General features: G+C 41.9%; 1 protein-coding gene across 1 annotated transcript in view; it reads left to right on the top strand.

Annotated features, from left to right (window-relative positions):
- The first annotated feature begins 1392 nt into the window (after nucleotides 1–1392).
- CTSC (cathepsin C) overlaps nucleotides 1393–16284 on the top strand; it is a 24038-nt gene continuing 9146 nt past the window's right edge. The window contains exons 1-4 of the mRNA XM_006030562.3: nucleotides 1393–1450; nucleotides 2773–2918; nucleotides 15300–15466; nucleotides 15836–15991. Coding sequence (XP_006030624.1) covers nucleotides 1393–1450; nucleotides 2773–2918; nucleotides 15300–15466; nucleotides 15836–15991 — 527 coding nt within the window. The remainder of the gene's footprint in view (nucleotides 1451–2772; nucleotides 2919–15299; nucleotides 15467–15835; nucleotides 15992–16284) is intronic.

Raw genomic sequence — 16284 nt, forward strand, 5'->3', positions numbered from 1 at the left:
CCATCCATCCCCTACACCCCTGGTAGAGCTCATTGCTCCTGGCATCACCCTCCATCCCTCCCTCCATCCCTCACACCCCTAGTAGAGCCCATTGCTTCTGGCCCAGCCTTCCCTCCATCCCTTCCTCTATCAGTAACACCCCTGGTAGAGCCCGGTGCTCCTGGCACCACCCTCCATCCCTCTCACCCTCTCTAACACCCCTGTCAGAGTTCACTGCTGTTGGCCTGGCCCTCCGTCCTTCCCCCCATTCTCCAAACACTCCTGGCAGAGTCCACTGCTCCTGGCGCTGCCCTCCCTCTGTCCCTAACACCCCTGGCACAGCCTACTCCTCCTGGCCCGGCCCTCCATCCCTCCAAACACCCCTGGCAGAGTCCATTGCTCGTGGCCCGGCCCTCCATCCCTCCTGTCCTCCCTAACACCCCTGGCAGAGCCCTCGGGGCAGGGTGGATTCAGTGCAGCCTCAGCCCCTTCCTTTCCTCTTCTCTCCTTTCCTTGATCCCCTTCCCAGCAGTTTTGTGGTGTCCTTGGGGACTCTGGTGGGATCAGGCCCTGTCTCTGTTTTCCCTGAATGATCATGTGTTTGTCAGTGCCTCTCAGGACAGCTGAAGTATTATGTGCTTGCCAATGTCTTTCACCCAACTCCCTCCAGGATGGCCCAGTTGGAGTCAGTGGTGATTCCTCTCCTGGGAGGAAGCCTCCGTGAAGGAGCACTTGGGGGCAAGAGGAGGGTTTTCCACCGGGAGCTGGCAGGATTTCCCCACACATTATTTTCCACCCCCTCCTGTAAACAAGAGATGTGTGTCATCTCCTACCAAGAGATGAAATCTGGACCCTGGTGGGATCCAGCCCTGGATCTGTTTGTTTCTCTGAATTATTCTGTGTTTGCCAGTGCCTCTTAGGCCAGCTCCCTTGGGGATTGCCCAGTTGGAGTTAGTGCTGATCTCCTGGGACGAAGCCTCTGTGAAGGAGAAGTTTGGGACCAGAGGAGGGTATCCCACAGGGAGCTGGGTGTGAACTGGCAGGACTTCCCCGCACACTTATTTCCCACCCCCCATCCCCTTCTTTAAACGGAGAGCTCCTAGGAAGAGATGCTCTCCAAAATGTGGAGGCGGGTGAGGAGGGGAGCGGTGACTGCAAGTGGAAATTCCCTCCAGTCTCCCCATGTGATGCTGACCGGTACCTCACTTCCTCATAAACCAGTCTTCTGACCTCTAGGAGTTTTGAAGGTGTCTTTAAATCCTAGAGTTATCGCCTGCTTCTCTTCAGCTGGACATCTCTGCCCTGGCACGCAAAAAAGGCAGAGCAGAGCAGGCTTCTGTGGTGAGAAAGTGGCTGCTAAGTTGCCTTTCCTTTCTGATGGGGGCAGAGCCCTCTCCTTGCAACCCAGTAACAATGGCTTGCTTGAAACCTGGCTGTGTGAAAGCAGAACTGCCTGCAGAACTCAATATTGGTAGAAGAAAAACCACTAAATATTAGATATGGCTGTGGCCCTAAACTGAATGAAACCACAACCATTATTTTCTGCCCAGCTGAGTGTGGGGAATTCAGTAGGCTGCTTGCAAACGTAGTGGGAAAAATACCCAAGGATGCTTTACTTCTAAATTCAGTGTGCTCCAGCGCTGAGCCCAGCGCACACCCAGAAGAGGCAGCACTTTAGTTGCACCTGGCTTTCCCAATGTCTGTATTCATCAGGCGCTTTAGTGGGGCTTTTTTGCTGCTTTTATCTACCGGCTGATTGAATCAACTTTAGCTAAAAGTGCTAAAAAGCCTGGCTGAAGTGTCCGATCTATACAGACACTGCAGAGCTGGGTGGAAGTAACACAGTGCTGCTTTGTATAAAGCATGGTGTGGGTTGTTTTGGGTTTTTTTACGGGTGGGGTTGTTTTTCTTCCATGTCTGTCAGCGCCCCTAAAATTACTTGGGTTATTTTACTTAGGATTGCTCTGCCCTGAATGTGTATCTCAAACTGAGTACCACTGCCTACCTACTGTTTTGGTGCTGTTCTTTTTATCTGTTTTTATCTGGGTGTGATAGGACAGGTTCTTTGTTTGAAGTGGTTTTATTGAGGCTAATCATTTTTTCTGAAGTTGATTGAAAACCAGACTTCCTGGGGGAGGACATGGGACCTGCCCTTGAGACAGCATTAGTGACAGGAAAAGGGAGGAAAAAAACCCCAACCACCTAAACCATTTGAAATGCCAATTTCTGCTACCAGTCTGATTGGGTAAATGGAAAAGCTGAACTCAGTGGAGCTGGGGTGGGTGGTAGCGAGGTCCAGAGCAGAAATGAAGACCAGTGCAGTCCTTCAGGTTTCTTATGCTTCCTGCTGCAATTTTTGCAGTGTCTGTGCTAGGCCCTGGAGCGCTAAGTGCTCAGACCTCTGACAGCAATTGGCAACAGGTATGCTTTGCTGCAGGAAATTGATGATCCCACTGGTATAGTTATGTGCTGGATTCAGGAAACTTGTGTAGCAGCTCCTGGCTAAATAAACCTATTTCTGTAACAGAGATTCAGCATCTGTTTTTCTAAACTCAAATACGTTGTTACTTTGCAATGCCTTAGCATTTAATTTCTACTCCAAAAGGCAAACTTCATCCAGCAAAATTTTGATCTTGCCATGTCTGGCAAACTATTTTTTCTCGTGTGACAAGCTCTGTCTATTAACTCTGCCAGTATCTTTTGTTAGTGTATGGTTAAATATGGTAGAGTAAGGTTTGTAGGCCGCACAAGAAAGCTCTAATGAGTCTATGTAACAACTGCCTTTTTCTGCAGGACCCGTGGAAAAGAAAGTGGTTGTGAGTCTTCAGAAGCTGGATGTGGCACAGGATGACTTGGGCAACTCTGGCTTCTTCACGATCATTTACAATCAAGGGTTTGAAGTTGTAATTAATGACTATAAGTGGTTTGCATTTTTTAAGGTGAGTCAAATTTTTCTTTTTTGAATATTAACCTTTTTTCCAAAAGTCTGTGCATGCTCTGGCTTTTTATTCAAAGCGCTGTGGCCCTCATTCCAATTCTAATTCTGCCATTGGCCTTCTAGGTAACCATGGGCATGTTGCTTCACCTTTCAGCTGCTCTTTGTAAAATAGGGGTAATGAAGCTGACTGCCCTTATAAAGATACCAATGAAGTGCTTTGCAAAAGCTAGGTATATTTTAATAAGACTTGATGCTACAACAGTGCAAGGCATGGATTGCACATCGTCATGTTCTTTCTGCCAGCCATGTCATAGAAGTTCGTTGTTTTGCCTTCTGTTTGGATCAGGGGAGTTGACAGCCCTTCATATGGAAAATGCTTTTCTGATGGACTAAATCAATCTCTGTTCCAGTTGAGAAATTTGATTCTCCCTCATTTATTTGTCAGACCCAGCATCAACAGGTCTGATGTGCACATATTTGGATGGAGTGGGGCCTGCCTGGCAGTGCAGACGCTGAAAAAAAGCATTAGCCAAAATAATATGTATTACTTCCCTTGACTTAAATAAACCATTAACAAACAGTGAAATAATTGTAAATATTCTCTCTGATTGATAGATTAATTAAAAATATAGGTAAAGGTAGTGAAAAGGGTGTGTGTTTGAGGAACCTTTTATTATTTTAAAATAAATAAATATATATCTTTTCACACAGTACAGTCTAGGTGCTGTCCTCTCCCTTTGGTAGAGAACCTTTGTAGGAGAGCGAAGCCAGAAGGGAAACTATTCTGCAATAAGATGAGAGGTGAAACTTCTTAAGATGCAATTTTTTTCCCCTGTGGATGCCCTTATTCTGGCATAAGGGTATTTTTTCTAGTTCATTATAATAATCTTATAAATCTTGTTCCAGACTAAGGGGATCCCACAATTAAGTGCCTGAATATTGTGGAATAACCTGCCCTCTCAATCGGCTTCCCTGTATGAACTAGTCCTACGTGTGGAGTCATAGCACATGAGGCAGTGAGCTGGGCATGCTGCATCTTCTTAGCACTCTAGGAGGGGCCTGAGTTTGGGGTCAAAGTCTCTTGTTGTATTATTATGCCAGTCCAACAGTGGAGTAAATGAATTTTCCAGCACTTCAACTTTAACACAGGACTGGGCAGTTCTTTCAAAGATGCTATAGCTCAGCCAGAAGTTACAGGCCAGATGCAGGATTTCTTAGATAGGGTTCTGTATCCTGTGTTATGCAGGTCATCAGACTAGATCAGCGTTTCTCAACCCATGGGTCGCAACACAAAAGTGGGTCGCAAGAATATATCAAAGGGTCATGAACAAACTTTAGAAATGAACTCTCCTTTAAAGGTGATGTTCACAAATGGGGGTCCTGGTACAAAAAAAGGTTGAGAACCACTGGACTAGATGACCCTAGGTGTCCCCTCTGGTCTTATGCCTCTCCATAAACCTTGTTTGAAGTAAAGGACACCAGTGCTCTTCCTTTCATTCAGCCAGGTCTCCCAAGTTAATTTTCTCTGAATATGATAGTTACAGCTCCTGGGCAAACACACTTTGGAGGAATTAAATCAGTGCAGACTTTGGGAGCCCTCAGGCTGATTTATCAGGTTAAGTATAAAGTTGCTTCAAGTACCAATAAATTGAGCAGCTGAGAAATCAAATATGAACGTGAGGGATTTTAAAATCTCAAAATATCAGGCAGCTTGCTGAAGAAGGGTAAATAACATGGAGTTCAGCAGCTCAGTTTTACGACACAAGCACTGGGGACAGTGCTGCTTCAGTGGAATGCATGACAGGCTAAATATAGTACACCGGGCTCTTGCGAAATCAAAGTCCATTTGCAGAGTACTGACAAAGCCGAGTGACTGGAAGACAGGCTTGGCAAAAGCTCCAAACGCATTCCCGTATGCTTGTGAAAGCTGACTGGTGCCTTGAAAATGAGGATGAGGCCAATTGAGCTCCCAATCAAATTTTGGTTAGATCACTGGTAACCCTCAGGTCTCCCTTAATAAGACATGCCTAGGTTTAACACTTTGGTTTAAGATTTAGGAGAAAGTATTAGAACGGAGTGTTTTAAATCGGGCCTAGCCAACCGGTGGCACGAGTGCCAGGAGTGGCATGGGCAGCCTGTGTGTGGCAGCCTGGTGAGGGGGCAGATGGCACAGTGACTGTGCAGAAAGAGCAGCAGATCAGGCATGGAACGTAGGGCAGGGAGGAGAAAGCAGAGCAGCAGATCAGTGGCAGTCGAGGAGAGCATACAGTTTAGCTTGTGGCATGCCTGCAAAAAAGGTTGGCCTTTGCTGTTTTAAGAAAATTTATACTTTATTTGCCCTAATGTGTTAACCCCATTCTCACTTTGATACTAGCAAGGTGGTTAAAATGACAGATTATAAGCAATCTAGAATTGTTTATAATACAAAAACATTGTCTGGAAAGCATGAATCAATAAAACACAGATGCTTTAGTCCTTGCACTCTGTAATATGATCCACCAATTGCTTTTCTTAGGGCTGGACCATTATTTTCAGTTTCTACAGTAGCTGCACCCTAGGGAGGTTTTGCAAGTATGAAAGATTTATTCCCCCATTGGATTCTCATTGGACCTAGTCTCCCCATAATATTGGATTAGATATGAAACAGCCTACAGAGCCCGGCACCAGGTTCTTACTTAGTATACGTTAACATAGTTTCCTTTAAAATAGTGAATTTACATTCACACCTCTTGGGATCTGGTCTACCTGCCTTCTGCAGAGTCTCTGGGAACAGAGCCATTTTACCAGCCTGTGGTGCTATTCATGCTCCTGCTGATAGTGCTCTATGAATGCTTATTTTAAAGTGTTTAGGAAAGGCCCAAGACACAGAAGCAAACCAACACCCTTCCTCCCTTGGAAGAGGTGTTCGGCTATTCCTGTAAAAATAAAATGGTGATGAAAAGAAAAACAGGGCTTGCCTTTCTTAGCTTTGTGATATGGAAAGAGCACTTGAAAGTTTGAGATTCCACACCCCCCAATTTGGTGTTCTTTGGTTGAGGGGGTACTTAACCTTGAAAATATCTAAGAATGTAAAATCATCTTCCTGTATCTTTTGGAAAATGCAGCACTGTGGACTAAGATTTTTTTTTTTTTATGTTTTTGTTTGGTCCATAATTGAACAGGGAACAAGTGTTTGTTCTTTAACAAAGAACCTTCCTTCCCACTGATACGTGCAAAAACAGCTTAAAACATTTTTAAAGTGCTGAATAAAAGTCGCTTCCTCAGTGATAACCATCTAGCCAGAAAGGTCTTCTAGATAAAGAAGAGTATACAAGATCTGCATTTCTAATGAAAATATCTTTATTCTTCCATTTACTACTTTTTATGTCTAAATTCCACCCCCACCCACCTTTTTCAGGTTATTTTTTTTAACTTCTGTGTAGAGTGAGGGGAAGTAATAGATAGCAACGTGCTCCTCAATGATTGCATTTACACATGTTGCTTATGGCGGTGTTGTTACTGTGCTGTTATTTAGTGCTTCCTTTTGGAAGTATTAAAAGACAATGCAGTAACAGTCTATACTGCGCCGTGCATGCCACGCCATACATGGTTATTTTTAGGCACGATATCACCATAATGACATGCTATAATGAGGTAGCGTGTTGCTATGGTGACATAGCTGCAGTGTCACAGTTCTCGCCCGTGGATGCTACATCGCTGCAGTGCATTGCTATGGCGATGTAGCTTCATGTGTAGATGCGCTCACTGGCATTTTAGCAAAGGGAGAGAGGGTAAATGCCAGTGTCAATAGCATCTGGAAATCATTTAGAAGGCAAAGGAATTTTATTTAGGAAACTTGTCTACACAGTAAAACTGGCTGGCGTAATAATTGCTGAATAAGCTTTTCTGTAATAGTTTGGAAATAACCCTGGAAGCCACCACTGGAACAAGTTTCTTATAAAAGTGACTGAGGATAATTACCCACAAAACAGCTCACAAAACAAGTAAAGTTTTATCGCTTTTAATGATGTGTTATGTGTCCGAGGGTTACTCCAAAGTAGCTAAATTAAACCAGAATGGTTGCCCTGGGTAAACCCCTGCTTAGTTTCCTTATTTTTTTAAGTTACAATTTTTCATGTATTGCTTAAGCGGGGCTGTGAAATTGGTCTGCTTTCTTGTCAAATTAATTCAGCTACTGTTGCTCAATCTGAAAGAGGGTTTGCAATTTTTATAGCAATGCATTGATTCACTGTAGGAAGGGTGCCTGGCTTATAAGGACTGCCTACTACGTTTTGTTTATGGTGCCTCTTGACTATTCCCTGTTTGAAAATTTGAGAGTCAAGTCCCCAGTTTTAGGCCTCTTCTGCACTGCAGATTTGTCCTGATTATAATCATGTGGTCAGCCACTAGGGTAAGTTGCAGGTGTGTAATTCCATTATATTTAATGCAGGGACAGATCCACCTAATCTCTGCCAGTGTAGTCTAACAATTGGTATGAACTGCTGGTGGAGAAGACCTTTGGTCTGAAAGTTCCTCCATCCTTTTTAGTATAGAAAGGGTGAACTGCTATTAACTCCAAGTTGCATGGAGGTAAGTGGTATAACTTTTGTTTCCCCTTTTGGTTTAAAATAGGTATATTTCCCTGTGCATAGAATAGGATGCATACAGCGGTTACAACACAGCATTTTGCCATGTGTAAACACAGGAAGTTTGACCATTATGTATGTCTGAGATTGACTTTGTAACTGTGTTCTTGCAACCTACTTACCAGTCACCCACTAACATTTCCTTAGGATCTCACTGATTTTACAAGTCATTTGTTCTTGCGCCTGGGCACTGTGGGGAAATGACTCTCCAAAGGAATGGACTCGGTGAGCTTATTCCATATATTTTTGTAGCTTGCTTTCTCTAACTGTTTCCTTGCAAAGGAGAACCTGTTTCTTTTGCTGTATTATAGAAGAAAGACCATCTCCATTTATTAATTTATTTTTTCCCCTTCAGCCTCTGAACCATTAAATATTTGGCATCCTACTGCACTTCCATGGAGGCCCCATTTGCTCTGAGCCCAGATTATCATACTTAAGTGCAACTTGTAACAATAGTCTTAAGCACCAGTAAATTTGTAGCATGCTGCAAAAATCATGTCCTCCTAGAGATTCAGACCTGAACTGGCAGAGTAGCTTCTAACTCAGGCCTTCACTTGCATGATAGTAATCTCTCTGTTGCTGCAAGGCATCTGCTTTCAGTGGCCTTTTATAAAGATGAGCAATAAATCTCAGCTCCTAAAGCTGAATATACACACTTCTAACGAATGCTTGAAGAATCCCAAAAGCAGAGGCATATTTAGTTTATTTAGAGTGAGCATTGTTTCTTCAGTAGGTCCTGAAATTTAGGTCCGTATAAGACTGTTGTCAAGTCTCATATTGAAACCTGCTTCTACGGTCCTGATAAATCCAAACCCGCCATTTCCCGTTTAAACAAGCTCCTGTAATACTGGGCTCTTTCTGAAGCTTATCCTGTGCAATAAGCCACCTTCAGCTTTGCAGTGTTACTGAGGAACAAACCCAATTATCAAGCTTACTTGGCTGAAGCCACTGAATTCTAGAACAAAACATTATTATCCTTTGGTTACCAAGTTAGAAGCAGCATGTGGAGCAGAGCAGAGTTACAGTCAATCACCCCATTCTGGGTGGAAGTTGCTGTTTGTTCTCATTCGATCCTTGGCTGGGCTTCCCTCTCAAGGGATCCTGCTCCATGGTTTGCCTCTTCTTAGAGAATTATTTATTTCTCCATCATTCCCAGCTAACTTTCATAAAAATATTCTGTATTTTTACATCCTCCCTCATTATATTGGGAATCTTTGTGCTTTATAAGTATTGTTATATAGTTTTCTAACCTTGTTTACTACTTGATCTCTAGAAACAACTGGAAAATGACTCCTTGTATCAGGGACTTTCCAGTTCGAGTAGCATTCTCCTGCTTATTGGTCTAGCGTGTGATATGCTCCACCCTTGGCAATTTATAAGAACTTCCCAAAAGAACAAGCGGCATTTCAAGGAATAGGGGTAGGGAATGACCCACAATAACCTTATGATGCACACCTTGGCATCCTGGGAAAAAGCAATAGAATGTTTTATCCCACGTACTTCAGCAGGAAGTGGGACAGTGGACTTGTACGTCTGTAGGGTCTCAGAACAAAACACTTTTTTCCCAGGATAAACATAGCCTCTACCATATTTACTTGAATACAAGACAAGGTTTTTTCCCTCCACTTGGCATTGGGGGGAGGGGTGGGGTTGGGGGGAAGCCCCTTGTCTTATTGCATATAAGGAAACCTCATTAAATTCATACCCATTGTCTGTTATTAAATTGCTGCTAAAAGCTCAGAAATAGAAACCAACTATAACGTTCGTTAAATGATGCAGACAGCACTGAACATGAGTAAAACACTTAGGTTCCCATTAGCACATTTGCCCAGAATAGGCTATCACAAGGATAGATTAATGCAGCCCATCTGAATATGTAGGGTCTCAGAACAAAACACTTTTTTCCCAGGATAAACATAGCCTCTACCATATTTACTTGAATACAAGACAAGGTTTTTTCCCTCCACTTGGCATTGGGGGGAGGGGTGGGGTTGGGGGGAAGCCCCTTGTCTTATTGCATATAAGGAAACCTCATTAAATTCATACCCATTGTCTGTTATTAAATTGCTGCTAAAAGCTCAGAAATAGAAACCAACTATAACGTTCGTTAAATGATGCAGACAGCACTGAACATGAGTAAAACACTTAGGTTCCCATTAGCACATTTGCCCAGAATAGGCTATCACAAGGATAGATTAATGCAGCCCATCTGAATAAGGTGTATGGTAGTGCCCTCTAAGTACAGTCGCTCTCACCCACAATTCTTTAAAGTCATAGTGAGCCACTACACTGCATACCTTTTGACTTCTTCTTCACTCCCACAGCTAAGCTGTGTCTTTCTTTCCTATTTCCAGTTATTCCTGTTTCTTCTCCAGCCTTAAATGGTTTTGGATTAGTATCATGTCTAGCTTGTATAATATATAAGTAGGTGCCAAAGTGCAGTTTTAAAAATAAATAAAATAAAATGCATCAATTTTGGATGTAGTAAGTGTATGGATACCACGTGCAAAGTGTTACAGCCATGTTTAATGTCAAGGTCATTGTTTTCAATTTTGCTCTTCACTTTCAGGGAAGGAGCTGCTAGGTGGAAAAGTTGGGGAGAAGCAGAGAGCAAAGGGTCTACCTGACCCCCCAGACCTATCTTCTATGCTGTAGCAATGGGAAGTGCAAACCTCCCTTGAATTCAAGGCAAATCTCAAATGGTTAGATTCTTTACCTGGAAAATCATAATAAATTTGTAAATTTTCCATACATAGAATCTAATGTGGGGGGGGACAGTGTCATCTTATGATCAGGGTTATCTATTTGACTTGAATGTAGTATTTACAGCCTTAGTTAGCCCTAAAGGCTGATTTATTTTTTTTTTGAGGCAAGAAACTTATAGTAAGGGCTTGATTATTTTTGTGCTATAGTTAAGGTTTAAGAGCTAACCTGTATCCTCTGAGACTCCCAGTAGATCCTCTAGCAGAACTGGGAAAGACGAGACTGACATTCCTGATACCCATATTTTTTTTTTCTTTAGAGAGAGTTAAGGACTTCATTATCGATTGGGGTCTTCTTAAAAAGAGCAAAAACCCAGTTTGTGTTGCTTTTTAAAAATGAGAGCTTAGATTGTAGAGTACAAGAGTGTAATGGGGGGCGGGGGGGTCTTGGGCCTTCAAGACGGGTCACTGTGAATGCACTTTACTCAGAAATATTTAAAACTGAACCTTCTTAGCAGTAAATTGGCTGATGCCCCTTAATTCTGCTAATCAGTTGGAACTAACAGTCAGTCTTTGTTTGACTTCAGTAGGTTGATCTCAAAACCTGGGCATGCACCTGCTGTTTGCTTATCATTAATGGGCAATATAAATATATTTTAGTAAACCACCTTCTGTTGTGGAATGGCTGGCTGGTCTGTTAAAATGCTCTCTTTTGCCAGTGCATAAATAGGTTGCCTCATTTATGGAAATAGTGACTCTAATATTAAAGCAGCGAGACTCCGTGTTATGTGTCTCTGGGTAACATGTTCTGTCAGCATTTAAGCATGTACAGTCTGTTTCCACAACCTAGAGTCCTGTTGAAATGATGTGTTTTACTGAGATATTTTTTTTCTCTCAGTATCTTTCTGTGAAAGTTCACAAGAAAGAAGGAACAAAAAGGGAAGAGGTGGTGCTAGGTATTTCAAAAGTTAGGTTGGCATAATTCCTCCAGTGTCGAGCCCTGAATATGTTCCCCAAACTGTCTGTCTACAGTTGCCCGCGCTGGAAGATTTGACATGAAAGATACTTTGCTTGATTCAAGATGTAGCACAACCCAATAGCAAGAAGTCTTTAATTCAAGGCAGTGCATCAGACCAACAAGAACTTATGAGTTTGATTCAGGAATCCCTTTCATATCTATGGTTCTCCATAGGTCACCTTTTCATCTCAAACTCTGAAGTCAGAAGAATTCATATTGGAAACTAGATTCAAATTCTGAGCAATAAGGATAATTATCCAGTGGGAAAGATTACTGCCAAATGCAATGAATTTTAAGATTGGGCACCTTTCTGAAGCACTGTTTCAGTTGCAGGTAGTATGGATGGATGCTCTTCATTCATATTTTAGGGAAAGGGAGCTTTTGCAGTTGCAGTCCTTTGGTCTGTGCTTTTATAGGATGCTCATAACAGCCCCTTCTAGCTTTTAAAGCCTGTGAACTTGTGCTCTTAGGCTGGAAGAGGTAGCAAGATGTTAAGGGTTTTTAATGTTGAAGTATTTGATGCTGTGCCCTCTAGTGGCCACTGCTCTCTGTAGCTCTTTTTTTGAGAACAAGAGCTGTCTTTAAAGCCAGGCTGGAGGAGACAGTGGCACAGTTTGATCTTGTGGCGTAATTTTTTTCTGTTAGGGGTAGACAAACCAATCTTAACTGAATGCAGGTTGCCAGCATTTAGAGACAAGCTGATGTCAGTACCATTAATTAAGTCTGCTAATGCTTATTCTGGTCTTTAATCAACCAAGTAAAATTTCATGTTCTCACTTTTCATGTAAGTAAAACTAGTCCTTTCTTTTAGTGGTGACCTGGAAAAGATTAAAAACAACCAACAGAAAAACAGGCATACCCCTTTTTAAGCTCACTAAAAGAAAAATGCCAGATTGGCTTGTGATGCTGCTTTACTTATTTTTAACAATTACTGTCAGTCTGGCAACTGATCCTGGCTGGTTTGGGTGTAGAGGCTGGGGGGTTTCCAAGAACATCTGTACTTTCTGTCCTCAATTTAAGGAGCAGAATTGTTGAGTCTTTTATCAACCTCTATCAAAATCTGACTTGGTGAAAGCTAGAGTAATTTATAACTAGTCTGAATAAAATGTCTGTTTTCTCATCCAAAGCTATGCCACTTAAAGGTAGATTTAACAAAGTAGCTAACAAGTTAAGAAAATGCAACTGATCTGGTCTAATCCAGGAATTTTAACAAGTAGCTAACAGATTGCAATTACTGTTTTCATTTCTAGTGAATGCAAAACCCAAATTAACCAGCTACTTTATGATTTTAGTATATTGCCTAGGCTAAGGAGGAGGGTAGGCAGTGAGCAAAGCTTCTCCCTTGTCTTTTGGATGAAAAACAGGATTTAAAAATACATCTTGAAGAAATATAAGGTCACAAACCCCATTGTATTCCCTCTGCTGCAGATGAATCTTTTTCTGAGTTGATGAGAGATCTGTTTAGGATTTTCACTGTTTTTCAAGAATGTTAACTGATTCTTTAAAAATAAAAATCCATGTTTACATATTCCAGTGAATAAAAAAAATCTTGGCTTCTAACAGTACCATATGTAAGATATTATTGCAGGAGACTGAAACTCCTATAAAAAATTGACTCATTTTTTTCTAACAAGCAGCCTTAGACCCTTTTGTGCTTTCTTGCATGGTACTGCTTTGAGTAAATTTGTGCATCAAACAGTGACACTAGCAATTTTTGCTTTAATCAAATCTGAAGAACTAAAGAATAAAATAGAGATCCTGTTTGTGTTCAGACCCACTGGAATACATGCTTTAAAGTTCTGATTTGTTTTTGTTTTTTTAAAATTAGTATCCTATGGTAAAGCTACATTAATATACTAGCCCTCTCACAGGCTTATTTTAAGCTTGTATGGTTCAGAATCTGAATAGCCAGGTTTTCACAGAACAGAAGATAGGCATTCACTTCAGACATTTGACATGGCTATTAAGCAGCTGTTGCCACCATCCAGTTTTGAATGCAAGGCAAATATTATAGACTGTCTAGCTTGTTAGAATGAGGATAGCGAGCAAGTCGCATATGGGTTGTTAAGATTCAAGATCAGTACTCACGATGAGCAGTGCTCTGCCTAGGTGTGTTTGTTCTGCGGTGGCTTTTAGAAAGCACGGGTAAGCATTGATTACTGAGGCTATTATGTAGAGCCCAATACAGTGCGCTCACCATGACTGATTAATAGTGAAGTCAATAACTTCCTAATTGTGATGCAGAATTTTGGGGTTTTATCAACACTATTGTGGAGAATTCCTCTCAACATTTCTGCTATAGAGCAAATCATTGCCTCCCCCCAGGAATTCAGCTGAGTGCACTTGTCCCTTGAGCGCAGCCTGTTTATTTCCACTGTGAGATGGGCAGAGTAGAGCAAGGTAACACTACTGCCTTTCAATGCCTCAATCTGCTCCCTTTAGGAGGAGACACGCTTGTGTTGTGAATGTAGAAGTACTACCTCTGCAATCCTGATATTGGTAACAAATGTGAACTTCATATGTCATAAAACCAGTGGAGGATTAACACTCTCCAGCTCTTCCTCTTGGATCCTACTAGACTTAATTATATCGCCGGGTGTTCTTTTCCTTCAGATTCCCTGCAGAGCCTGGCAAATGCACCATCCTTTTAGTATTTCTTTCATTGTCCTTGTTATCCCTGTACTCTCCTCTCCGTTACAACTAGCATATTACATGTAGAGTGGATGTTGCCTTTTGGGGAGAGGAGTGTCAGAAAACCTCTTTACAACTCTGGCTGAGCATTTTTTACAGCATTGATCCATATTAATGGGACTCTAGCCTGTTCTGATAGCATCCTCAACTGAGCCAGCTGCAGAATGACCCAGAAATGTTCTTAAACAGTTCCTTCTCCAATAAGGAGGACCATTTGGGCAACATCACTTTTACGGAGGGGGGGTGCCTCATTTAATGTTGATTAGCTCTAAACAGAATCTAGGACCACCTGCCACTTCATGCCCCATCTTTTTAAGGCTAAGTATTATGCTTTCAAAACACTGTTAACCTGTAAAGTAAAGCTTCACTATTTTTCTGTATATCTAAACAGCAGAAGACTAGGTCATTAGGCAGGCTGAACTCATTAAATAATTTTCATTATCATCCCACTTTAAGTAGACGAAATGCAAAAGAACATACTGTTGACTGAATGTTGCCTTTTGGAGGCAGGAGCTGGGCAACAGGAAGGTGTTACAAGTTATGTTCCTGGAATAACATTTGCACGCGCAAATCAATAGATTTCAGCAACACCATCCCCCCCACATACTGAATCAACACAACTTCTAGTTGGAGTGTAACTACCAAGATGAATCAGTTTACCTTTTCACTTATCACTTCTTGGGGGAAAAAACTTACTTTTTCTTGCTTCTTGGAAATGGGAAGTTCAGGAAGTCTGGATCGTGAGATACTAGCTGTCCTCTTATCTTTTTACACGTCCCCAACAAATCTTGAAAGAGCTGGCTCAATCTTGTGTGGGCCCACAGCTATATCACTTGGGTTTCCACACCAAGCTTATTGCCAGAGTACCTGAGGAGTAACATAAATGCAGAAGATAATAACGCCCTGCCCAGATGCCTCTTAGGAAAAACTGGGACTAGGTTAGTAACTGTGGGAGCTGATCATGTTTTGCCCTTTTCACAAGCCATAGATAGAACAAGATTGTGTTCTTGTTAAAGTTCATAAGGCTCACTTTCTATTTATTGTTGTTGTATGGACTGGCTCTTCTAGCTGTCTGTAACTTATTTGGCTGTTCTACCTTCCTCTGAATTATAGTAGGACACCAGAAATGTTCATTCATACCAGTGTCCTCTAAACACCATCTAGGTTGAAAGAGCCTGAATATGTGGACAGAGTTTCCTCTGTTATATAGTCAGTATGTAGCTGTAATGTGTGCAGGTCCCAAAACCTGACATGTAGCAAAGTGCAGGTGTTGTGTCTCTGCAGTGCACGGGATTTAATGTGGCTGTACATGTATTACATTAACCTAGTTCTGCTTTGTTTTACAGTACACGAAAGAAGGTTCAAATGTAACCAGTTACTGCCATGAGACCCTTCCAGGATGGGTGCATGATGTACTTGGCCGTAACTGGGCATGCTTCCTTGGACAAAAAGTGTCTCCTTCTCCCTCCAGCATTCGTGTAAACCAGTTGCCTCTCCAGAAACTAAAGGGAAGGTGAGAGCAAGAAGCGAATGAGGTTGCTTTCAACCTAAGCTAATTGTAGCATCCAAGTACATCTGTTAATGTACAAAGGAGGCCAAACTTGTTACTTGGAGCCATAGTTAAAAGTTCATTTTTTGTACCTTTTTAATTAAGCATCTTTCTGAAGTGGGCATCATTCTTTGTCCTTAATGTAACTTTAGACTGTGATGTTATTAATCCAGCTGTATTATGGGAATGATGGGATGCAGATATGTTGCAGCTGTCTTGCAAAGCCTTTTTGGTAGTAAGAGCTTATATTGTATTATCACAGCATTTGTGCAACCAGTGAGAGACCAGCCTTCAATTCCAACCTTTCTGTGCTGTTTCCAACTCTTTTTGCAGGTTTTCAAGCAGACCTTATTTGCACAACCTTGACTTTGTGAATACAATCAACACTGTTCAGAAATCCTGGACTGCAGCAGCCTACAAGGAATATGAAACTCTGACTCTGGAAGAACTGACTAAAAGAGCTGGAGGCCTCCACTCCAGAGCCCCTAGGTATGAAAGTGTTCTGCTTGTATCGCTGCAGAAGGGTGACTTCTTGGCTGTTAAGAATCTGTCCATCTCCCTAGGGATCTAGGGAGTCGTGCTGATTTCTTGCCAGTTGAAGATTTGGCTCCTAGTTCAGATCAGATTATATGCAGTCCAGATGTAGTCAGCTTCCCGGCTTTCTGATGGAGTGCCAGTGTATTCTCCGGCTTGATTCCTGATTATCCAAACATCTGGCTTCTATCACAAATAGAATTATTTCTGGCTTGATTTTTTTTTTTTTTTTTTGGCTTACTAAAATG

The sequence above is a fragment of the Alligator sinensis genome, unplaced genomic scaffold (assembly GCF_000455745.1).
Source record: "Alligator sinensis unplaced genomic scaffold, ASM45574v1 scaffold532_1, whole genome shotgun sequence".
Taxonomy (NCBI): Eukaryota; Metazoa; Chordata; order Crocodylia; family Alligatoridae; genus Alligator; species Alligator sinensis.